Source organism: Aptenodytes forsteri, unplaced genomic scaffold (assembly GCF_000699145.1).
Source record: "Aptenodytes forsteri isolate BGI_AS27 unplaced genomic scaffold, ASM69914v1 Scaffold207, whole genome shotgun sequence".
NCBI lineage: Eukaryota > Metazoa > Chordata > Aves > Sphenisciformes > Spheniscidae > Aptenodytes > Aptenodytes forsteri.
In genome coordinates this window covers 5646382-5670784 of record NW_008794836.1, presented here as the reverse complement: position 1 = coordinate 5670784, position 24403 = coordinate 5646382, and the positions used below count along the sequence as shown (strand labels likewise).

At 37.0% G+C, this 24403-nt stretch overlaps 1 protein-coding gene across 1 annotated transcript in view; it reads left to right on the top strand.

Annotated features, from left to right (window-relative positions):
* ROBO2 (roundabout guidance receptor 2) overlaps nt 1-24403 on the top strand; it is a 427603-nt gene that overhangs the window by 335698 nt on the left and 67502 nt on the right. Inside the window, exons 11-15 of the mRNA XM_019470803.1 lie at nt 4051-4132; nt 4842-5007; nt 7042-7208; nt 11629-11750; nt 18612-18843. Of these exons, the coding sequence (XP_019326348.1) occupies nt 4051-4132; nt 4842-5007; nt 7042-7208; nt 11629-11750; nt 18612-18843 (769 nt within the window). The remainder of the gene's footprint in view (nt 1-4050; nt 4133-4841; nt 5008-7041; nt 7209-11628; nt 11751-18611; nt 18844-24403) is intronic.

Genomic DNA, 24403 nt, shown 5'->3' with positions numbered 1-24403 from the left:
GCTACAAGTGGTACATGGCTAGTCTTGAGCTGTTGGTGTGTGTCTCAAGTTGCTCTGCTGTCTTGCTGACTTTTGTCTTCAATATTAACTTAATTGTCTCTTTTAGAATGAAATTCTCACCAAGTCCACATCCTACTTCATTCTTTGACATTGTGTAGGGAAGGGGGACGAAAAAAAGAAGCGCCAAACTAGCATCAGATATTTCTATTAGAATTCCCTAATAATAGAATTGATATTTAATACCTTACGTATGTTGCAATAAAACTCATGAGCTGGAGATGGATAGACATGTAAAAGGACAGGCCTTCCTTATCTTTTCAGTCAGTCTTACGATGAAGCCATTGGCCTGTTGTCGCTGTTAAAACTTAGAGCAGATCATTTTCAACACCTGATCATAATTTTCCAAGGAGCTATTGTGCTAGCAAGTGATTCTGGAGTTCATCAGGGTTTGGCTGTGCACTTTCTCCATGAATGAGTCTTGGCAGTCTTGAGCTGGCTGATTTATTCCAATGTTACGCTTGCTGGAGATGTTCCATAAGGCTGCGGATGGGAGAAGACAACTAATACTGTAACATATATGCAGTCATATGCAGAGGGATTGCTATTCAAAATGAAATGCCTATCATAATATTTGTATTTTGACACATGAGATAATACGATATCTTAAAAGTACAAAGAAATCTTGTAATATTCCAAATATTATAATGTCAGATTTTGTTGATAAACATTGCATCACTAATCTTTGTTTGGGCTTTTAATTTTTTCCCCGCTCAAAGATAAAAATGTGTAGTTGTTTGTGTGTATGTGGACAAGCAAGTATATGGAAAAATAGGAAGGTAAATGTAATTATTTGTCAAGAACTTAAAGACAATTTCAGAAACCATTTAATTTCATCAACAGTAATTTCTGCACTTAGCTTTGCCATCCAAAAAAATGACAATAAACATAGCTACCGAGGACAGGACATAAAGTGCAGTTTTGGTTTTTGATACCATCTCATCAGTGATCGTAGATGAATTGTTAACTTCCTTGGAACAAAATGGAATTTATTAAAAAATTTATGCTAGCTTTCCCTGAGTAAACAATTTATCCTTCCTCACTGGGCTGAAGGCAGCTTTAGACCATGAAGGTTAATGCATTTTTCCTGTAGAGCCGGATTAAAGAGTGCGCTTGAATAGTCAAGTTTCCCCAGTAGTGTTAGAAAGCAGCAATTAAAGGTGGAAGCTTAGTGATTTCAAACAAACTTTCAGCCCATCGATGATGGGCTTCTGTGGAGTGTCCATGAGGCAGAAGCTCCTGGGATACCTGTCTGCATGCAGCTATGCAAACAATGAAATTTGTTCTGAATCGTGCCAGCGCATTAATCTCGCTGTTAGAGGCACAAGGTCTGTAAACGAAAGGAAAAAAAATTGCTTGCAAGGGGAGAAGAAAACAGTATTAGTAGTGAGTGTGGTTTTGAAAGACATGAAGCTTTTATTGATCCTTAAGTGGCTCATTCACTAGTAACCAATTTTCCTTAAAGGCTCAGAAAGACATTTTTTATAAACCCCTCGATTGCAGTAATGTGCACTCTTTGACTCAGACTTAAGAACAAAAAACACATACAACCATAAAAACCAGATTTCTCCTGTACCTTGCAATTTTTATGAATTAAAAATGGATTTAAATCTGGAATGTTTAACTTTTCTCTCAGGTCTACCTGAGCAAGGACTAGCAACACTTCCTGAGCAAAAAATGGCCACAAAATATGTCCAAGTACACTTACATACCCAAGTTCAAAACAACTTAGTATTTATCACCCACATGTCCTCAGCCTTCTTCTCCCCTCACAAATAATAATCACTATTGCAATCATAAAAGATTTCAAGATACGGGTAAAGATGAGCCACTACTATTTAAACCTTTGAGACCATCCTCTTCTGCCATGTAACTCTCTTTCTGTGTGTAAATCAAATTATTCAGGAGTCTGCAGCAGTGACAGTGGACCATGGGCCACAGTCATAAACATGAACCTAGAGATTTTTCTGCTGAGCCAATTTTCCCACTTGCTCTGAGGAAGTCAACTGAAAACTGACATACGTCACTCACTCAGTACCCTTTCAGACAGGTCAACGCTGACGGAAAACTCCCTTCTGCTCCGTAGAAGTGTACCACACCAGATTTAGACACCTGCATTAACTGAGGAAGAAAACTGTTTATTTTACTGAATAGCAAAGACTTTCCATTCACCTTCCCCTGTTGTTTTTTCCATAGCACAAAAAAAGTATAAATAATTGAATTATCAATACACTATGTCTGTGTCTAATCCATCCACAGTCTGGAAGTTAGATAATTCACCGTAACTTGCAAGAGGCAGCATATCTCCAGCTTGCTTTATATGTTGAGTTTGCCTTCTGCAAGTTACTCTGTTGTGTGTACCACATACTTCATTGAGTATGCCATACACCATCTGTCATGGTAGTACAGAAATGAAGTTGAGAGCCATAGCCTTGAGAAATATTCTCCATTATGACATAATGAAGAATTATATATTTAATAAAAGCTCAGAAGAAGCAAAATAAAACACTACTTCAGAATGCAATAAAGCGCTCTCCTCTGGTAAATCTGTCTCCTTTCAAGAGTCTTTCTCATTTCATTAGCAGTACCTCTATATTTTGAGTCTCTGAGGCATTGTCAGAGGGGTTTAATTATTGCTTGTATTTCATGGCAAAAGCACCTCCTAAAATGCAAGTCATGATCATTCAGACTATTGAACCGGCATTAATCCGTTGCTTCCTGCCCCTAAGAATGGTACACTGCAGTACCAGTGTATCTGAAGAAAATACCAACAAAATTCAAACATGACAAGGTTAAAAACCAATTAAATTATATATCAAAAGTAATCTAAAGAGCTTCTCACTTATTTGCCTTGATATTCTTCCTGAAGACTGAGGTGTAAGCACTTCTGTTATAGTGCCAATCTGCATTTAGCAGAACACCCATTACAATTCCTTAAAGTCCAATAAAGCTTCTTGGATGCAGTCTTATTTCCGTCAAGTCATCTGATGGTGAATATAATTCTTCTCTTTTATCACTCCAGTCAGCACTCTTCCTTTTCTGCTTCCATCTCCAGATTACCATGCTTTATACATAGTGGTAGGAGGGCTCCTCTGTATATTTTGTGCTTTGTAAAGTTACCATTTTCCATCCATCTCTGTGGTCTTCACTAGATCCTGTCTCAGAAATCTTTACTTTAAATTTAAGTAAGGAATAACAAAACACTTGGCAAATTTTCCAGTAGAACAATTTTTACAGCAATGAGACTAATATTGACAATATAATTCAAAATGGTTTCCCCAAATAAATTTGAAATATATGAATTGATAAGGGAATCACAACAGTTTTATACAAATGCATTTTTTTTGCTACCGAAGTCTCTTGCAAGCCTGAAATAAAATCCCATGTGAAACAGAAGAAAGGTAAGCGTGGTGTAGGGTCTGATTTAACTTTGCCATTTGAAAATGGCTTGGAGGACTGTCTGTGTAGAGAGAACCACTGTTAAGTCTCAGCAACAGTGTTTGTATGTGTGGTGGCCTGTATAGAAATGACTTCATCTGTCATAAGAGTCTAAGATGATGTAACAGCCCACCTGGCACTGGAAACTGTATTTCTGGGTCATCATGGGATAACGAACAGTGAGATTTTATACTCTAAGAAGTTAATTGTTGTTATATAGTTACCTGATTTCACCTGCATTTATTGTAACCAATACAAAGATTGACCCCGCCTAAAACATCCATTCTGTAGCACTTACATGCTGTACTGGTACCATTAACAATAAGAAAATTAGAATTAGAAAAGTATTAGAAGCAAGTAATCTTATTATAGTTCTCTAAAAGTAAGCCACCATTAAATGATTGTTTGGAAATGCCCGGTGCCCTCTAGTCTGGTGTAAAATGTAGGCTAAGTCCTTCTTGCCAAGAAACATTTAGAAAAAGAAAATTAGAGTAAACTCTGTCAGCTGATTCTAAGAAGTTGTTAAAACTGCCCTTAACTGTTTTTTATGTCTAGCTGTCTGATACTGGGACTTACACTTGTGTCGCTACAAGTTCCAGCGGGGAGACATCTTGGAGTGCTGTGCTGGAGGTGACAGGTAAGCGATGTCCGGGGGCTGTTTTTCAGTTGGCACAAAATGAAAGTGTAGACTATATTAGAGCAGCCTAAGTCAAATAATCCATTCTAGAAACTCTGGGATTGAGATGGAGAATTTTTAGGTGGGAAGGCTGGGTTCCTTCACATGCCTTGCATTTCACTGCTGTTATCTTTAAATGCCCATTGACATTGCAAAAATTTGGATTTGTCTCCAGTGACAGAGGTATGCTCTAACTCTTCTAAACAGGAGTACTAATAAACTGTGGATTTGTCCAGTAATTGGCTTGGGCAAGAAAACTATTATGCCTACACAGAGTCCTATCAAAGTCCAGTGTGCTCTCTGTGAGTACTGGAGTTGATCTGGATATAGGAACTTTCTCAGCCTTCTAGTAACTGAGGTTTTGATATTTTTTGTAAATTTCAGCAAGGCCGAGCTTTTTTGTTATTCTTTCTTTTCTTTTTTTATATATTTATATATATTCTTTTGAGTTTTGTGGGTTTTTTCTTTCAGTACGTACCTAAAGAATGATAGCTCTTCATCCAAAAATATACGTGGTAATGCAATTGTTGACTTAGTCCTTTACAGATTAAGAACATTGGTTATGCTGATTTTGCAGATGTTTGACATGTTTTTCCTTTTAATCTTCTACTTTGATCAAATTTACACAATCAAGGATAAAAAGTAATTGTTCTGTATTTGCCCCTTACAGAATCTGGTGGAGCAACAGTCAGTAAAAATTATGATATAAATGACCTCCCTGGGCCACCATCCAAACCTCAGGTCACTGATGTTACTAAGAACAGTGTCACCCTGTCCTGGCAACCAGGGACCCCTGGAAGCCTACCAGCTAGTGCATATATCATCGAGGCTTTTAGGTATGTGAATGATTCCACTTTTAATCTTCCTTTCTAATTTTGGTTAAACCCTGGTACCAGCTGTTCTCCTGGTATTGTGGTGTTCTTTTGGACTCTACACGTATCATTAGAAGTTCATTAAAAGACTCACTTCCTATGGCAGGCATTGATTCTTATTTTTTAATTTTTTTTTTCCAATTTATCGCTTTTTTCTAAGTGATTAATCAGAGAAGCCTCTAACTGTTTCTTCAGGTCAACAGGAATATAACAGGACAATGCAGTCATTATTTGTTACTTTTCCCTTAGCATTGATGATCAGCGAGAGCCTCCTGTGGGAATGCTGCAGGTCAAATCATTTGGGCCAGCGTTATCTTGACTATCGTAGTACAAATAATCTGAAAAGAAATGGATAATCCTGAAGCCTCTCTGCATACTTTAATTCCCATTCTTGTTAAAGCAGCACCTATTAAAGAGTCAAAGCACTTTAAATTTCTATTTTTTACTGGTTTAGATAGACTAAAACTTTTAACTGAAAAGGCTAGTGTTTATAATTTAGCCTTTCATCCTGCAGCCTGAGGTTGAAGAGAATCCAGCTGCTCCCTTCCACACAGCAGCACTTAATACGTGGTAGGAAAGAACTCCTGGGCCCCAGTTCAGCAAGTTTGTTTAAGCATGGGCCATGCCTCTCACATGTATCAGTAATATACGCTTCTGCTTAAAAATGTGCGCATTCTTAAATGTTTTCCTTAATCAAGATGTGCAACAAATGGCAAATAATTTAGTTACTCTTTTAATTAAAATTAATTTGAATTTGTCAAAATCATATGCATGCAAATTTAAGAAGTTACAGTGGTAATGCTTCATCCTGCTATGTTAATATGCAATGACCATTACTGTATGTGCAGACTGTTGGGTTTGTTCTGGAACTTGTACTATCCTTTATGCATTACACGAATTAAACAACTGAAACAACATGAAACTCATAGCTTTCCATTTCTTTAATATATTTAAAGAATTTTTTCATCTATGTACAACAAAGGCTTAAAAATGTGCGCATTCTTAAATGTTTTCCTTAATCAAGATGTGCAACAAATGGCAAATAATTTAGTTACTCTTTTAATTAAAATTAATTTGAATTTGTCAAAATCATATGCATGCAAATTTAAGAAGTTACAGTGGTAATGCTTCATCCTGCTATGTTAATATGCAAAGACCATTACTGTATGTGCAGACTGTTGGGTTTGTTCTGGAACTTGTACTATCCTTTATGCATTACACGAATTAAACAACTGAAACAACATGAAACTCATAGCTTTCCATTTCTTTAATATATTTAAAGAATTTTTTTTTCTATGCTATACAACAAAGCACAATAAAATCAAATTTTCTCTTTAAACTTTTGTGATATTTCACCCTCGATAAGCTTTAATGGCATCCCATCAATAACTTTAACAAAAGCCAGGCATTTTCATTTTAAAGCTGTTTTAACAATCACACTTAAAATCTCTTCATACAGCGGATTGTAATCTAATTATAATAATGTCCAATGGAAAATGTGGTGACAGAAAAAATATTCATATTCTTTCCTTCATTTGCAAGCATGTTTTCAGACCTTTCTTTTGTAACTTTGAGTATGAATTTAGTTCAAGGAGAGTACTTTTCTTCCAATGACAATTTATTGACATAATTTACTTAGCAGCATAGAAAATTATTCTTTTAACAGGATTTTCTTTTCTAAGGTTTATGTTCAAGAGTGGCCTGTTTATCATGCAAATTTACTCTACAGCTTTCCACACTTTCCTTTTACAGGTATTTATTTTAGAGAGATAGCAAAAGCTTTTGCTTCTGTTGAAAGGAGAAATACTTTTGACAGCTGTGTTATTTTTTTTTATCCCGTCTTGATGTATTAACTGAAACAAATATTTTTATTTTTACCCTGCTTTTGCTACTTTTTCCTGTACTTAGACTTGGTATAGGGTTACAAAGGTAGGTCCTTTCACTTCTTTATGTTTCTCTTGCATTAGTCTATAATCTTCCATCCTCTTCTTATTGCAGTCAGTCTGTGAGCAATAGTTGGCAAACAGTGGCTAACCATGTGAAGACCACTCTCTACACTGTGAGAGGACTGCGCCCCAATACAATCTACCTGTTTATGGTGAGAGCTATCAATTCACAAGGTCTGAGTGATCCCAGCCCTATGTCAGATCCTGTCCGAACACAAGGTAATAGAAATTATTAAGGCTTACGTGCTTGAGCTAAAATAGAAAGAAGGAACTGAGAGTTGACCAATAGGTCAGTCTGGCCATTTGGCTTTAGCACTCTAACTGAAGGAATCATGACTCGAGCTTAACCAATAAAGATAAAAAATAATCCAATGTTTGCTGTACCAATCTGGAGCTTAGGAGATATGTTAGCTCTTTAATACTTGGTACATTGTAGACCTTTTGATTTGCAGTTCACTTAGACTTGGTGTGCTCCTTGATGCCTGGTTTCTATTGAAAGTAATGTGAGTTTCCCAAGCTTTTCTGAAAAGTGCTCTGAATACCATGCTCTTCTCAGTATCTTTTCTCTCCATGTCCTTACTTCTCCATTGTTATAATAGGGATATACTATAATAACAAGTGCTTATGACAGACATACACTGTGTTTAGCATTAGTTTTAATCAAAAGAATTGCACAAAGGATCTGTAGTGTATTGATTAATCTGGTCCAACATTTAGGCAGAGAATTCATGTAGATTAAGGTATCTGCATGCTAAGAATATTTTGAAGTTATTCTGAGAAAAGTATGGGTTTTCTATTTATATACCTAGACTTCTGAATTCTTTATATTAATCCACTGCATAAACCAAGAGGGAAGGCTGAAGTGAAATCCCTCATTTATAGGGTGGTGGTATAATTGATACCTGTGATCCTCCATTGCTATTGAATTGACTGTTGAATTCTGCTCACATTACATCAAGCTCTAACCACATGTAACTGCCACAAACAAATTTCTCTTCACAGCATGGATTTTTTTGGCTTTGGCAACACATTGCTTGAATACTTCATTAAAGAGTGTACTTCTGTGTTAAACAGGTTGGAATACAGGAATTAATAAGTTTTTGGAATCACAATTTTTTTGAGTCCAAAGTAATAGCTCCTCTCACAGTTAATTTAGGATGAGATCCTCTGTCTCTGTTTATGGAAGTTATAAAACTGTGCGTGGAGAGTGCATCCTGTGTCAGCCTCCAGCATGTGTAAGTGGTTTGGGTCCTTTGCTGGTCCTAGGTGGAAAGAGAGAAAAAAGAGTAGGGTGGTATTTCTTTATCATATAACCATCACATCCAGCCTCTCTCATCCCAGTCTACTCCTGAGTAAATCTGTCCTTAATAATTATCCCCTCAAAATAGTAATCATTGCTGTAAAAGGAGAAACAGAGCTGCTTTCTGAAAAGCTGAAAGAGTGAGTTGGGCAGGGATTTCATGGCTTGACTATCCACAGAGTATCACAAGTTTTCTTCTCTTTCTTACTCTCCCCTTATTATAGGGTGACTCATGCTTTTCATTGCACCAGCCTTTTAGTCTGCAAAACTTATCACCTAGTTAAAAAAACAACTTTGTTTGGCATTTGAGTGTCAAGTATAGACTTTTTATCTGACATACTGACAAGCAATTTGATTTCAGTAAAAACATGTCTTTTAATTAGCTACAGCATGTGTTGCAGCTTCCATTTCCAGAAGCTGTTTAGCAGTCAAGCACACTGAGACATGTACAGGATTCATAGCTTCTTTGCAAGCCTGCAGTTTAATAGAATTAAATCATAAAATCAATTGAAAATTAACATAATGTTTTGATGTGATTTCTAATTATGCCTGAATTCAATTCAGGCTCGCAGAAGAAGCTGACACACAGTAGAAAGCCTGTTCACAGTGGCCATGGAGGAAGAAAAAAGCAGCTATAACAGTGCTATATAATATTAATTTGCAACAGGTGTCTGCGGTAGCTTTAGTAGCTGAGCATTTAAGTTCCTGGTGTTAAGTATAGCAAATACAAGTAATAGGACTTTATGCATATTTTTACCAGTGGACTACAAGTAGACAATCAGGCACTTTCAAAAGGTTTACCTTATATGACTAACATCAAATAAGGACAGAGAAATCAGTAACTGCTCTAAGAAAAGAGTTGATTTCACGTTTGGATTATTAACAGACCAACCCATCTATTAAAAAACACTTTAAAGAAACTAGATAAAATGCTATCCCTGAATTTAAATTACTAGCAACAAATAGCAAATTCACTGGAAGCTGTTAAAAGAGAGGTTAGAGAAAATATATAACCCATTTAATTTTAGAGACCTCTTAACTGTGATCAGAATATATTTTCTTGAGCCAGTTTTGCTTGAGTCATGATTTTATTGTTCCACTACTTGACAATATCCTTATAGGTAGATCAGCTGTTTTTCCACCAGCAGTCTCCTAGTAATGTGAAAATGACATTACAAGACATTACACTGTGAGCATCACATACGCATATGTTTCCAAGCATACATACCAGAAAACAGAATTCCACATGTACCTCTTGATACTCATTTCTTACTGTTATTAGCCCAGTTATTCCTTTACTTGTGGACATATGTCCCATTAAAATGATGAAATGCAGTTCATACAAACAGACTATGTAGAAATGTCTTTTCTCCTGAGGGAATATAGGTACTTTGTTCGTTGTATACCAAAGGATAACTTAACCTAAAATGTAGCCATGGGTAGTTGTAGGTATTCTGTACCAAGGATCATAGCTTTTTGTGGATAGCAGCATAAATTATCATCCTGTAAAACAGTCTGAATTCCTGTCTTACAGATTTATTTTATTATAGCTCTCTGTTTTGTGGTCACTTTGAATAGGCATAATTTGCTAGACAAGCTCCCTCACTGACATCCGTATTTGGATTATATTGCCTTTGGAGATCCACGGAGCCATTTTCATTTGAATATCAGTAGAAGCCTGTGGCAATATTGTTTGTTGGTGGCTCAGAACCCATAACAATCCAAAATTATGAAGCTGAAACATTGATGATCAAAACCTACTTTCTTTCAAAATCTGGAGGCATGTGATTTAAACTCATTTGTTATATTTAAATGTTTCATTTTTAAAAGCACTATTATTTCTTCTTAATAATATTTAGAAGATAAAAAGAAATCACATGGTGCATACTCCCTTATCTAAGACCATCAGAGGGGGAAAAAACCCTTTTATATATGTATCTTCTTCACAAGGACATGGTGTTGATCCAAAAAGAGGGAAAGTGTATTTGGCTAGTGAATCCCATGGGAAAACCAAGCAGAATTCACAAATGCCTAGACAGGCATGACCATAATGTGTCAGGCCTTTTTGAGTATAATCTGTGCTTGTGTTCCAAATCCTCTCTTCTGGAAAAATTACAAGCAAATTCCAGCAGAAATAATCAGTATGTGTATTTCTAACAGGCGTTATGCAATCCACGTAGACAGTTGACATAGTAAGGGCATCTGTAACTGTTGACCAAGAACGATGTTGTAAGATCCTTGAAGGACCCATTGAAGGGTTCCAGACTTCACTGGCTCCTAGAAAGTACTTTCATTTCTGTCTAAGTTGGAGGGAAGGGACATGTTATGGTGATATATTAGCTAGGTGATAGCTGTGGCCCAACATTCTCCTTTTGGCGCAATGTGAGAGAAAATTATGATTTCCAGGAGCTATCACTAAAAAGACACATTGCACATCTCCTCCTCCATTTTCTGACACATATTTTGTATTCGCAGTTCCTATTTAGCAAAGATAATACAGCTTCATTCAGTTTAACACAATGGCATAACCCAAATGTGGTCCCTAAGGACTAGGTAGTAGGGCCACATATGGTGCTGGAGATGGAGTCACAGTTTTCCATAGATGTATACTAAGTGATCAAATTACCTCAGAGTTTGACTAGAAGAAATAATTTCCCCACACACTTTGAAGGAATCTTTGACATAATCTTGAAGGGAAAATTTTTGTAGTAAAGTGCTTTTGTTGGCATTTTATTAAATCAGAATCAGTTTGGCTTCATAAATTAATTCTTTTTTCATATTTGCACTAGATTTCATTATCTATAATCTGTAAAGGGAAAATTTGTTTGCAGAAGAAAATGCTATTTTTAGTGTTTGGTTTCTTATGTGCATGGTATGTGGGGAGAGGAAACAGTGAAAGTTGAGAAACATATAAAGACTTAATGTCATGTATGCTCTAAGATAATAAAAAAAAACCTGCTCATTTTCTTCAATTATACTAACAAATTTGGTTCCAGACATCTGAGTAACATTATTATTATCTGAGTGTTTTGGAACTGGTGAATATTATATCTTTCTCATCACTTACCAGATCTAAGAAAACTTTGCCATCAAGTCTGAATACTCATTTAAACATCTTTATATTTCATTATTTCCTAAGCAGCTAAACGTGAATGGTTTGTTTGCATTACTTGATATGCTTTGGAGTTCATACTTAAAGCTTAGTACTGTATTGTTTTAAAAACAGTACTATAAAGGGCATTTAAATCAGGTCGTTAAGGTATTCAGTAATTCTTATTGATGCCATATATAACTCTTCTCATTAAAATAATGCTTTCATGTGTGTGCCTGGCCTGGCAGATATCAGCCCACCAGCACAAGGTGTGGATCACAGGCAAGTCCAGAAAGAACTGGGAGACGTCATTGTACGACTGCATAATCCTGTTGTGCTGACACCCACGACGGTTCAAGTCACCTGGACGGTAAGGCTTCTGTTATTATTACCTTAATAGTACTTTAATTTTGCCTATTTATCCCTGCAGTTTTTTACTACCCTGAAAAGCTCCAGTCTTGACTTCCAACTTTATACAGGCATATATATGTGGTAATGAAACGGTCTTTTTATTTTCTCTTTCAAGTCAGGCAGGTTCAAAGTCTTCAGTGTTCAGCTCAAAGCAAGCTAGCTGTCTGACTAGAAAAATATTATGAAAATGAATATGCTTAACACCATAATCTAAAGGATAATTGATCTGTGGACTCATTACTGTGCGTGTCAAAAAATAATCCAAGTCAAATATCAACATGAAATTGCTGTATGAAAAAGCACTTTCCACTTCAAGGCATAGGGACCTCTGACAATACCCTATTATTTGGTGACCCTAAAATGCAAAAATAGCTTTCCTACAGGGCACTTGTAGTGAAGTCAGAAGCACGTGGTGCTGATGCCTGATCCACTATGTGCCATCTGGTTTTCTAGCATAAGCCTTACCCACAATCAGTGGATATTCTTTCATTATAGAAGACCAGAATCTTTTTGGCAGTACTTAGCAACATTTCTATTTGAGGGGTCAAACTACTGGGTAGAATTTCTGATATAGCAGTTAGCTTTCAAAATGCTATGTTTCCCTTCCTGAGGCTCAAAGGAAAGGATTTGTAACTGTAGGAGGAGAGAGAGAGTTCCTAGGGTGCTGCACACCAAAAAAGAGTGCTTTGCTCTTGGGGCATCTGCCCCAGAGGAAGGAGAGCCACAGGTGGAAGAGTGAGAGAAATAGTACTGCGCTGTACGTCACTGAAACAGTTGTATAGGATGAATTCTGCTGAAGAGGTATTCACAATACTCAGGGTTTTTCTTCTACACATAATATTGTTAAAAGGTTAATGTGTACAGGGGATTACACAACAGGAGATAAGAAGTGTGGTGATAGATTGTGTATTATAAGGATTACTGTTGGTTTTGAACAACTCAGCCATATTTACGGGAGCTTATGCACCATCCTTGTTCTGGCAGATTTCAATGGTCAGGGGGGCAGATGAGAATAAATAGAGAAACCCACAAATTTGTCTTTCTTTGAAGATTATTTAGAAAATGTGTCATTGCATTTTGCCATTGATGATGTCAATACACAGCTTGCCTTTCTAAAAATGCTGTCTGTTTCAGCTACCTAACTCCAGGACAGGCTGACTAACCTTTGAAGCAAACCCTTTTGCCCAAGCAGACATTTGCCCAAGCAGATGGGTCAATAGTTTAGAAACTTTGGATGTTAGCAGCCAGTAATTGTAAACCTGGATCACATCTGTGTGGTGCTCCTTCAAGTCCTTTCTTGGGTGTGACAGCTATCAGAAATACATTTTCATAGGCTTGCCCTTGCTTTAGCATATACTGCAAAAGGAAGCCCCAGTATAAACAGAATTCAGTTTTATGCAATGTAATCAATGTCATTATTTTATAACGAAATATGTATAAATATATTTTGTGTGTGTGTATAGATATATATATGTGTGTGTCTGTCTTTCTTTCTTTCTTTCTTTCTTTCTTTCTTTCTCTATCTATCTATCTATCTATCTATCTATCTATCTATCTATCTATCTATCTATCTATCTATCTATCTATCTATCTATCTATCTATCTATCTATCTATCTATCTATCTATCTATCTATCTATCTATCTATCTATCTATCTAAAAGAGTCTCTTGGTGCCCCTATTGAAAAGTAATGAATGAAGAAAACATGGTAAGGTAAAGGTAAATTGTTAGGGATGTTATGGATGTCAGCTTATCGAGAAGATCCCTCAAAGCAGTGACCCTATGCCACTTGACAAGCATACAGGCCTCTGTAGAGACATTTCGGAATTGCCCAAGAGAAGAAAGACACAAAAAAAGATCTCTGGAACAGCTAATTAGAAACATTCTAGCAACCAGAACAAAACCAATTAATTAACCATAGTCTCTAAGAAAAAAAGCCACTCTATCCAGAGAATAATGTCCACACTGTTAATATAAAATCAGTAGATAGTGTAGCTATCGTACAAAAAGACAGAAGAGCCATAAGAGTCGTAAGACTCTGTGTTGACTTTCTGCAATTCAAAGAGTGAATGCCAAGGGACGTCCTTGATTATTGAGTTTCTGGCATCCTGACTCCCAGCAAATTAACACCAATTTCTCCCTTCTTTCTGAGATTGTTTTGGTTTTACTTTCTCTTTTTTTTCAAAATTGAGTTCAAAATTTCAGAAATAGTTCTCTGCTACTGTGTTGCAATTTTAAAATATACATATACACACATATTTTGTCTGTTTTAAAAGAAGGTCATGCTTACAAAGTCAGTGTTAAAAAAAAAAAGAAGAGGAATGTCAGAAGTTAGGTTTTCACTGTCACTTAAATTTATTCCTCTTGTGCATAAGTATTAAAGTGTAGCTGTAATTATCTGGTCACATACAGGATCTCTTCTTCATGGAGCTATTCAACATTTCTTTTTATCTTCTTTATTCACTGTGTGGTGCCAGGTCTTATTAAATTCATACCACTGAAACCTTGCATTGAATAAAAATTATTAGTTTGTCTCACATGCTTGCTTATCTGTCATGCTCTCAACCATAACATTTGGGTGCTTCACAAATAATACAGAATTTAAAATTACAGTGATAAAATTGTGTCATTATCCTTACTTTACACAGAGAGGTGAGGTGCAGAGGTATTTATTGCTGATGAGACTTAGGGAATCAGATATGCCCACTGTTATCAAATGGCTAATTTTAAACCTTGGGCCTGATTTATTTTTATTTTTATCAAAACATTTTGCATTGCAACAGCATATGATGTACTCCAAGCACTTTTTTAGCTGACCTCAACTATAGTTCACCACTTCTAGACTCACTGGGCATTAAACTGAGAGTTTCATTAGTGGCCAAATGTGAAAAGTTTCCTAGCATTATAAAAGAGCCCTGTGGCACAAGCAGGAATAAAAATCAGTTCCTCAATATGGGAAAAGAATTGTTGCTTTGAAATCCTGACTGCCTTCTAGGAGGCTACTGGCAGAAGGATAATTTATTTACCTCTGTCTTTTAATTTGACGTTGATTTTAAATGAATGTACTTCACTGGAAGCTTCAAGAGCCAAGTCCTTTAGACAGTCTTCCAGTGTATCGTCACCTTTTGTCTTGTTCCTGTAGGATAGATAAATGCTAGTGCTGTTTGAATTTCCAGAGATTACTGTGAGTCTGTACTAGTGAGTTCAGCACAGTGTGCAAGGTATTCTGCCCAGATGAAGAATTGCTGTGGGTATTGATGTGGGAGCGGAGTATTTCTTAGGATATTTTGGGGTAGAAATTTACATACTACAGAGCATATCGCAAAATGTCTTTAGGGTGCAGATTAGCAGATTAGCCTGAAAGGAGCTTATATTTACGGCATAAGCAGCATTATGAGTTTCTTGCCATCTTTTTAACAACCTAATAGCCTAACTGAATGATCTAACAGCCTTTGAACCTGCCTCGTGTTCAGCTGCGGTATGTGCAGATTTGAACATGCAGGGAAAATTAGTTTCCTGTTCTGCAGAAATGGAGAGCTGTCGTCGGTTTTGTAGATACCTCCCGCACTACGTATTCATCGTAAAAGAGGGTGACGAGGACCACGCAGGACCAATTATGCTTGTAGGTTGCCTTAAAGCATTAGGTCAGTGCTGAGCAGAACCTACCCAGTAATTGCTGTCTTCTGTCTTTTAAAGGAGCATCTGCATTTTCTGCCATCTGTCTTTTGAGGAAGAAAGTGTATCTTTAGACCAGCAATGGTTACAGCTCTTTTGGGTGGATGTCACTGCTGCTTGTACAAATTCAAGAGTATTTAAGAGTGTCACAGGAAGACTAGAAATATTCTCTGATCCCAGTATTCAGCGCAGAGAGTTCCTGCAACCTCTGTAATAATGCTAAGTACTTTGTATGAGGAAGTGGCAACCATTTACAAAAAAAGAGAACAGAGAATACCTAGAAGCGATTACATTCTTTCATCAAATCACGGTGCATGTTTCTGCAACTCTGCCTATGTGTGAACATGTACCAAACCTATAGAGTTGTTTGATGCTTAGCATAGCTGAATGCAGTTTTTTAATGCTAAAGCATATTTTTAGTGGCCTGCTGTTGGCGTGAGGCATGATTACCACGTAACAAATGGAGGAAACGATGAAGTCACAGGCTTTGTATTATATATAAGACCGTGTGTGCATGTATAGATAGACATGTACACATATGTATGTGTATACATACATATACATGTACACACACACGTGTGTGTGTGTGTGTGTATGTGAAATATACCTGTCCTATACCTCACAAATATTTCTGGTTAAGCCACGTAATTATCCAAGAGTATTTTTTTACTAATCGGAAAACTCCAAAAAGAACAAAAAAGCCACTTTTCTCAATAAGTGAAGTGCCCTCTGAGTAGCTTCCCAACATTTTGACCGTATGAAAGGCCCTGTTCATTCAGACTAGCTTTAAGTGGGCGTGAGAGATAGCTTCATATCCTTTCCTTGATACTGAATGCAACCGGATGTTTATAGAAAACATGAAAAATGCATAGTATTTTCTTTCGTAAGTACCCTCCCAGACCCTGAACAGTGGAATCACTGTCAGTAATCTGAAAATCAGGCAGATCACTCAGCCCTGTTGTAATCAAGCCTCTAATTGAAAGCTCTGTGGAACCTGTGCGAGCCCCAAATCAAGCCAGTTTATAGCACCCATATACACGAACCTTGTTGTACCACTGCGTTCTGTTTTCATATTCCTTGTATTGCTTAGTCTTTTAGGTTAGGAACTTAGAAGTCTAGGAGGAAAAGAGGTATATGAATAATTTGTGTATTGCCTATATGTAAGTAAATACAAAAGTGTGATGGACTCAAAATTAGTATACTACAGGTATACTATAGGGGTCCAGTTCTTCTCAATTAGTTGGTGGGTGCATTTGTGTTTGTACCATGCCATACAAAACAGTTTCCATACCGTTTTGTAGCAACACACTGTTACTGTTCAGCCTAGTCATTTCTGAATTTTCAGATGGTCTCCACTAGGCAGCAATCAGTAGAGCTTAAAAGCACAGCAAAGACAAAATGGAAAGTTCTAACAAAGTTGTGCCGTCTTTCAGTGTAGCTCCTAACTCAGAAGTTAGGCAGGAATCAAACTCAGTGTTTGATTATTAAACATCATAGCCTTATATTGTAATTTAGATTGAGAATCTGTATTACAAAGTGCATGAAAGTGTTATTCTTGCTGAATTTTGTAGTAAACATGAGGTTCATAAAGTCTTTATGTCCGTAAAACATTTAGTTAATGAAAGTCAAACATGGATAAAAACAATTTACTCTGATTTACAGACTCCCTTCATCTGGAAACAGCTGCTTAATGTTCTTCTTAAAAACACAGCTTGATTCTTTCGGTATTAACAAGCTATTATTGTGAGTTATATCCCTCTTTCAGTGCATAAATTCACTTAAAGTGAATGTAGAGAAGTTTATAAAATGCAAGCCTAATGTTGTTGTAACATATGTTGCAAGATTTTTAACAGTGACAGTTTTGATGAAAGACATTTCTGCGTTGCTCTCATAAATAAAGCTTTCTTCTTGCTTGCCCTGCTTTTTAATGTCTAAGAATCTGTGTCCCCTCTGAATGCCTCAATAAACCGTAAGAAGATTATAGGAGAAGCGTAATAGACCCTGGTTTGTGATTTCAGCCTTAAATTCATTTATTCTTAAGAGAAGTCAAACAAATGTATCTCTAATTCTGAAATATCTTTGGGCTAGCAAATTGTCAAGAACAGAAAAGAAATCCTACTTGTCGAATCTTAGTTATAACCCAGAGATTTACCAAACATCTAGGTGTATAGTCTTGGTATTTGTGCTGCACTTTCTTTGGCTCTTTATTTGATGGCTACAGAAGCAGCTGGGTTTGGTTTGGTTTTATCCATCAAATTGTTTTGACTGTTTTTTCAGGCAAAATTCATGCAAACATCATAATAGCTTGAATCATTGTTTTGTGCCTTTTTTTTCCCCAAGTGAAAAAATGCATGCAATTTCTCCAAGATAAAACACATTTTAAGTTTTTCCTTCATATAAAAATCCTATTTGTAGCTATGATAGGTTAGAATTGTTAAACTTCTAGGTATGGTCCAATCTTGAATTGTGCTTGCCTAGCAACATATATAAACCAAAAACAACAGTCCGTCTCCATCTGATGGCCTGAGAGCATCACAACCCCAGGATGCAAAGAGACTGCTTAGACTGTGAACTCAAGAAACAGCACATGTCCTTGGAAGTTGTTTTCTCTGCATCTGTCTTATGTTTATTTCACTTTCCTGAGCATCTCATGAAAAGATGAGCTGTGAGCCAAGTAATGGACTAACTGAAAGCATGTAGGGTATCTTCAAAGACTTGTCCTTTTCTGAAATGAATTTGTTTTTCTTTTCTTCTCGTATTTCAGCACATCAGTAGCCAAGACGTGCTTAATAAGTTTACATGCAGTAAGCATTATGCCAAAGTTCTTTTTTCATGATTTGTTGCAGGGGTGGGGCCTTGTTTTATGATTTAAGGTGATATTTGTCATGATATATAGAGCTGGAGAAAGTAAAATAGAAAGAAATGTTCTATAACAAGTAATGTGAGAAAAATGTTCTTTATAGACAATTAATCAACAGTGACTTAGAAGAAGGCAGTTTGATTTTTAAATTCAGCATCTTAAACAACTGTTAATTTTCTCTTTTTCATGAGGACAAAAGTATTCTAGGCAAATGTTTTGTTTACTTTTTATACAGTTTCATTACTTTAATGTGTTTATTGACGTATTATTTAATGGCATTTCTAGGTTGACCGCCAATCCCAGTTTATTCAGGGCTACCGAGTAATGTATCGCCAAACGTCTGGCCTACCTTCTCCAGCTGTATGGCAGAATTTGGAGGTCAAAGTCCCAACTGAGCGCAGTGCTGTCCTCGTCAGCTTGAAAAAAGGGGTCACTTATGAAATTAAAGTTCGCCCTTATTTCAATGAATTCCAAGGAATGGACAGTGAATCAAAGTCTGCTCGTACCACAGAGGAAGGTTAGTAAAATGGTCAGAAAAGCAACAGGCTTCCATACCTAGCACTGGAGGTGAAATCAAGAGTCACCATTTTGGTCACTGTGTGTATGCATATGTTCAGCTCTATTTCTTCCACGTGACTTCTGTTTGTTAGAAATGCCAATGGGTTGGCATTAGAATTCGATATAATATTAAGTTTTGTGCTGTAAGTATTCCATGAGAAAGCACTGGGCCGGTCCTATATTCTTCTCGCTGATACGTCCTTCTAATGTACAGGTGGCTTCGGGTCTTCCAAAAAGTGTGCACTGCAGCCATTCTTTTACAACCAGTGTTGCTGCGATAAAAGACTTTGGTCTGCGCTTTGAAAATAAAACTAATAAATGAAACCTTTTACAGATGAGTGTTTTCTATTAAGCACATCTTTCTGAATCGGTAATAACGTAGATGAACAGTTTGGTTGGGAAATGGGGACTAGTGAAGGACAGGTATTTAGCTAGTCTGAAGGAACTCCAGTCTCAAGGGCACGCCACTTTATTGTTTCTGTTAGCACACCGTTCGTGAAACTGCCCTATTTAGTCCTTCAGAGGATTTCCTTAAGTACCTTTCAAGCCTCTGTGAAACATGCAGGATGCAGACATAGTAAACAGTTTACACTACTGAAATGCACAAGCATTTATATCTATAGCATGTAGCGTGGTATAAGGTTTTGCTAAAACATATGCACTCCAGGACTGCTTTTTTATTGAAAAGTAAAGAGAGTGAGGTAGATAGAAGTGATTTTTTATCTTTTTCTCTTAGAAATGTACAAGAAACCTATCTTTCTACCTATCTAATGCAACCTTTGCCTGGAGAATCTCTCCTGTAAAAGTAGAAGGATGATCATAACAATGAGGGCTCATCTTCTCTCTGTTTCATTGATTTCTTTCAAAGCAAGGGAAAGAAATACTGGTGAAGTTTCAAAATGCTCATATGGTTTTGGTGGATTTTGAGTGCACTCTTTCCTTCCTATTGAAGATGCATCTTAATCATTTACAGTAGTCTCCTGAGGTTTAATTTAGTGCTGATTGCCAAGTACTTTTTAATTCTAGAATGCAGTCACTCATTACTCACTTTTCTCTTTGATTTTTTATGATTATTGCCCAACAAGTAAGTAATCCTGAAGATAACTTGGTTGCCGTTCATACTTTATAGATGAGGAAATTCAGCGTCAACATGTAGAAGAGCGTGTAGGAAGGCATTGTTCAAGTCTGATTTGGAATTTGGGACTTTATGGTTCCCATTTCTTTGTTCAGGCTATAAAGCCTAAATCAGCTGGTAAAGAATATCTTTGCAGCAGTCTGAACAGAGCTTTAAAAAAAAAAGAAAATTGAAAAAAGCTTTCTACAGGTGAAATTGCTTTTCTAGAGTTAAAACGTAGGATTTTGTCCCCTCACTAGCAGATTTTCTTCCTGTCCAATTTCAATTGATTTTTGTTGTTTATTTAGTTCATCTAACTGTCTCTTGCTAAAGGTAAATTAAGAACTACTGAAAAAGAGAAAAGATTTTGTACCTCCTGTCTATTTCTATTAAACAGTTGAGGAATGACATTTTCTTTTATAAACCTCAGCTCCTAGCAGAGCCTGTCAGGTAATTTCCTACTTTAAAGGCCACTTTGTTCATGTGGAATAACTTTCCACGTAGTGAAGATTTAAAAAACTTTTCTTGCCTACGGATATGTATAACTCACAGCCTAGGATCCGCTTTGTAGATTAATATAACCTTCAAGGTGTCTGTTTACAAGTATCTCTCTCAAAAAAAATCAGCCTATAACACGTAGTATTATCACCAGACAAATGTCAGCCCCTGTAAATAATTCTTCCTCTTGCTTGGGTGATAAGTACTTCCATGAGAAAATTAAGACATTCAGTAGATGCAGTTCTACAGATATTTCCTTTAATTCCTCACATTATCTTTGTAATTATATTGGTGTTCATATATTTCAAAAATAACATCAGCTAAATGTTTAATGACAGTGGTTTGCTTCTCATCCAATGAAGAAAGATGGCAGTCTGTTTAAAGGTATCCCACTTGCTGTGTCGCCTGTGATTCCATTTCGAAAATGAGCTTTTTTAGACTTGACTTTTAAAAAATGTCAGCTATGCTATTTTTAGAAAATAATTTGGAAGAGCGATACGTGCATTGGAAGTTTTTTGCGACATCAAAACAAACGGCCCTGGTAAAGGCAAAGTACAACCAAAAGGTAGTGGCAGCTTTCTGCTGGATTGAATTTTACATGCAATGTTACTTCTGAGGCCTACCTCCAAAAATCAATTTTGCTGCAGTTAGACTTTTCCTCTAGATCAGACATTTGTCACAGTTCAGTATCCATCCATCTCCTGCCTCTTTGGCCTTGTGAAGGTAACAAATGGCAATCTGTTTGGCTGCATCTGGAAAAGATGAGCAGCGATTTGGGTTCTTTCATATCTGTAAGAAGAAGCTGAGCACTGGAATAATTGACCTGTCAAGAGGCAGGCAAGGTGTTCTCCACAAGCCAGCAGCAAGGGAAATGAGAAAACAGTTTTAAAACTGTTATTTTTCAATGCGGTCTATTTAATAACTGCAGCAGTGTCAGGCAAGTGGCTTAATTTATATCATGGTGCCAGCTTACAGAGTGATATTATCAGAGAGAGGAAGCAGAACTGTTATATACATATATGTGTATACACATAGGAAAAGGAGCTAAATAAAATATTTTATTTTATAATTTTCACTATTTCTTTCACACTTGCTCTAAAGTTAGATATTCCCCCCCCCAAAACACACACACAATTAAATCCACTGTTTTAAATCTCTTTTGGAATAACTTTGTGGAGTAGTATTTGTTCTGCATATTGTTTGTCACCACAAAAATATGACAGTCGGTAATGGAAGTCTCCTTAGTTTTTATTAGCTGCTGTCTGTCAATTCCTTCTTGCCTTAGTGCAGCTCTAAAAATGATATTTTCAGCTGCATTCATCAGCTGCAATTTTAATTTTGGTTCAAACTTACCATATATCCTCAAAAAAAAAAAAAAAAGACACACACTGGTAGAATATTAACTAGAATATTCATGCAGTTTAAATGCAAAGACAAATGAATACAGTATGTTTTTCTTTAAATGTTAGAGTACAGCATTCATTTCACATTTCTTTAGCATTTACTCTCCTCTCTCGCTCTCCCTCTCTGTGTTTCCAGGTAGGTGTCTATAAGAAATTATGTTTTTGAATGCCCTTTGTGTTTGAGGATGAAAGTAAATACATTTCAGCAAGTTGTTCCTTTGTACTGAAAAACAAAAATGTTATACAATGTTAAGCTTTTCCATTTTTATGATTATTATTTTCATGTAAAATAGTGTTCTAATTAATATCGCACACACATTTATTCATGGTTTTGTTGTTATTGAATAACTTGAAGACTTTTAAAATGCTAATTTTTTTACTGTGTGGCAAATTATTTCACTTGCCATAAAATACGCAATGCAACTATTAACTTCACCAATTTTATGCTTTGCACGATTGCAAGGAGTAGCCCAAGGCCACCTTTCCGTGCTTCACTTGAGCTGGCTAAGAGTCAAATTGTCCACAATACAGCTCCATTTCTCCCCTCCAGTACACCGTTTCTCTGCGTCATTCAAGGTCACAAGGACTCTACCAAGCACTATTTGCTTTGCAGCTGAACCAGCATCTGAAAATGTAGTTGTCAAAAAGTGCAGCCTCATAGGACAGTAATACATGTGTCTTTTTTCCTCTAAAATGTTTTTTTTTCAGATGTAATCTTGTATGGTCCCTTGTCCCTACCTCTGATACCCTAGTTTTAAGTTGTGTGATTCCTGCAACAGGCTACTCCAACTCTTCAGGGTTATCAGGGAAAGGATTTGAGCTCAGGTCCTTGAGTCTGTGCCAGGTCAAGTGCTGAGAAGCATCCAAAGTGGGAACATAGCCAGTCTCAAAGAGGCCATGGGGAACAATAAGGAAATCTGAATTGACTCAGGAAACTTGAATTCTCCTGATACCTGTGGCTGTGTTTAGTTGTGTTAAACCTGCCAGACTTTAATACAAAGAAGCTAGTGGCTCTTTGCTTTTCTGAGAAGCGTGGTCCAAGGACGTTCGTGCAGTCAGGAATATCTGTTAAAGATACGACTAGAGTCCTATGTTGCCATAGAGCTTAGCAGTGAAGGAGTCCTCTCTGGATAGGAATTCTCTAGACCGGGGGACTGGCATCAGGGAGCTGTGACACACGATGTGAGATGCCCAAAACCACAGGGCTATCTAGATTTGAAATTGGGGCAGGGGGGAGAGATAAATATTTTAGGTTCTGGTACAAGGTCTACTGTAAGTCTTCAAAATAAGCTTCCACATTTCGTATTAAATGTTTTAAGATTGGAAAGTGGAAGAAAAATTCCGTAAGGAGTTATTAAATGCAAAGACACCGCCCTGGAACAGAAAGTGTCTAAGCAACAGGCTTCTGTGAATTGGAAAATTGTCCTGGAGAGGTATCACTATATTCTCACTTTATTAGTTCACACTTTCCTAGCCTCTTGCTGTTAGTTTTGTTGAAGACTGGATAGACGGACTGGAGTAAATGGACTAGATGGATCCTAGGACCAGTTCAGTGCCGCTGCTATCAATAATTTTTTTCCCCGGGGAGTATACCTTAATATAATACACTCGACTTTGGTGACTTAGCTTGCCACTGTGGTGGAGTTTCAACACTTGCCTAGAAGTAAGGGAGGGGAGAGGGCGGGCCGCAAGAAGTTTTAACTGGCTGAGGAGGGACATAGGCCACAGTCCTCTGCCGTGGCGGCTATAGCTATGGTGGGAGAGCCCCCGCGTGGAGATGCAGCAGATGCTCACGGAGGGGACTTTTCCATAGCAGAGCTGCTGCGCCACTTCCCAGACAACATGTCCTGAGCAACAAAAGCACCCTGCTGCTGGTGTAGCTGCAAGAGGGGCTTTGCCAACATAGCTCTGATCACTAACAGCTATGATTTTCTTTTTTTTCCCCACACTTCTAGCCAACGTAGCAGGGCTGGCAAGCAATTGTCTTGTAGGTATGGCCTTGATATGCAGTGACCAGCCAAACAGCTGTGGATGGTTGAACTGAACAGGACTCTGAAGGGAAAGCAATTTGCCTAGGGAAAAGAGGACATAAGTATATATCTGACCTAACTTAGAACTTCCCCTGTTCACTGGCATTTGATGTAAAGCCCTGAACACTTTAACCCTTTTCCACCTAGGAGTTGCAAGGTTTTGTGTTTAAACCTGTTAAGTTAATGTCTTCCTGGAGAACAAATAGGAAATAAAAAAAGATCCTTAAACATCTGATGCTCACATTATTATTAGACCATGTGGGGAAAGAAGCATCCAAACACTTTTCAGGCCATGTGAAACAGCCTCACATTATGACTTAGTTAATATATCTATAGCTATCCATGCATATTATGTAAAACAAATGCGAGTGTGAGAATAATTCCAATGCAAACTTAAGAAATGCTAAATATAAATAAATTAGGAGTGATTTGTATTGATTCTCCATTGCCACAAATTCCACATTGCCATTCAGC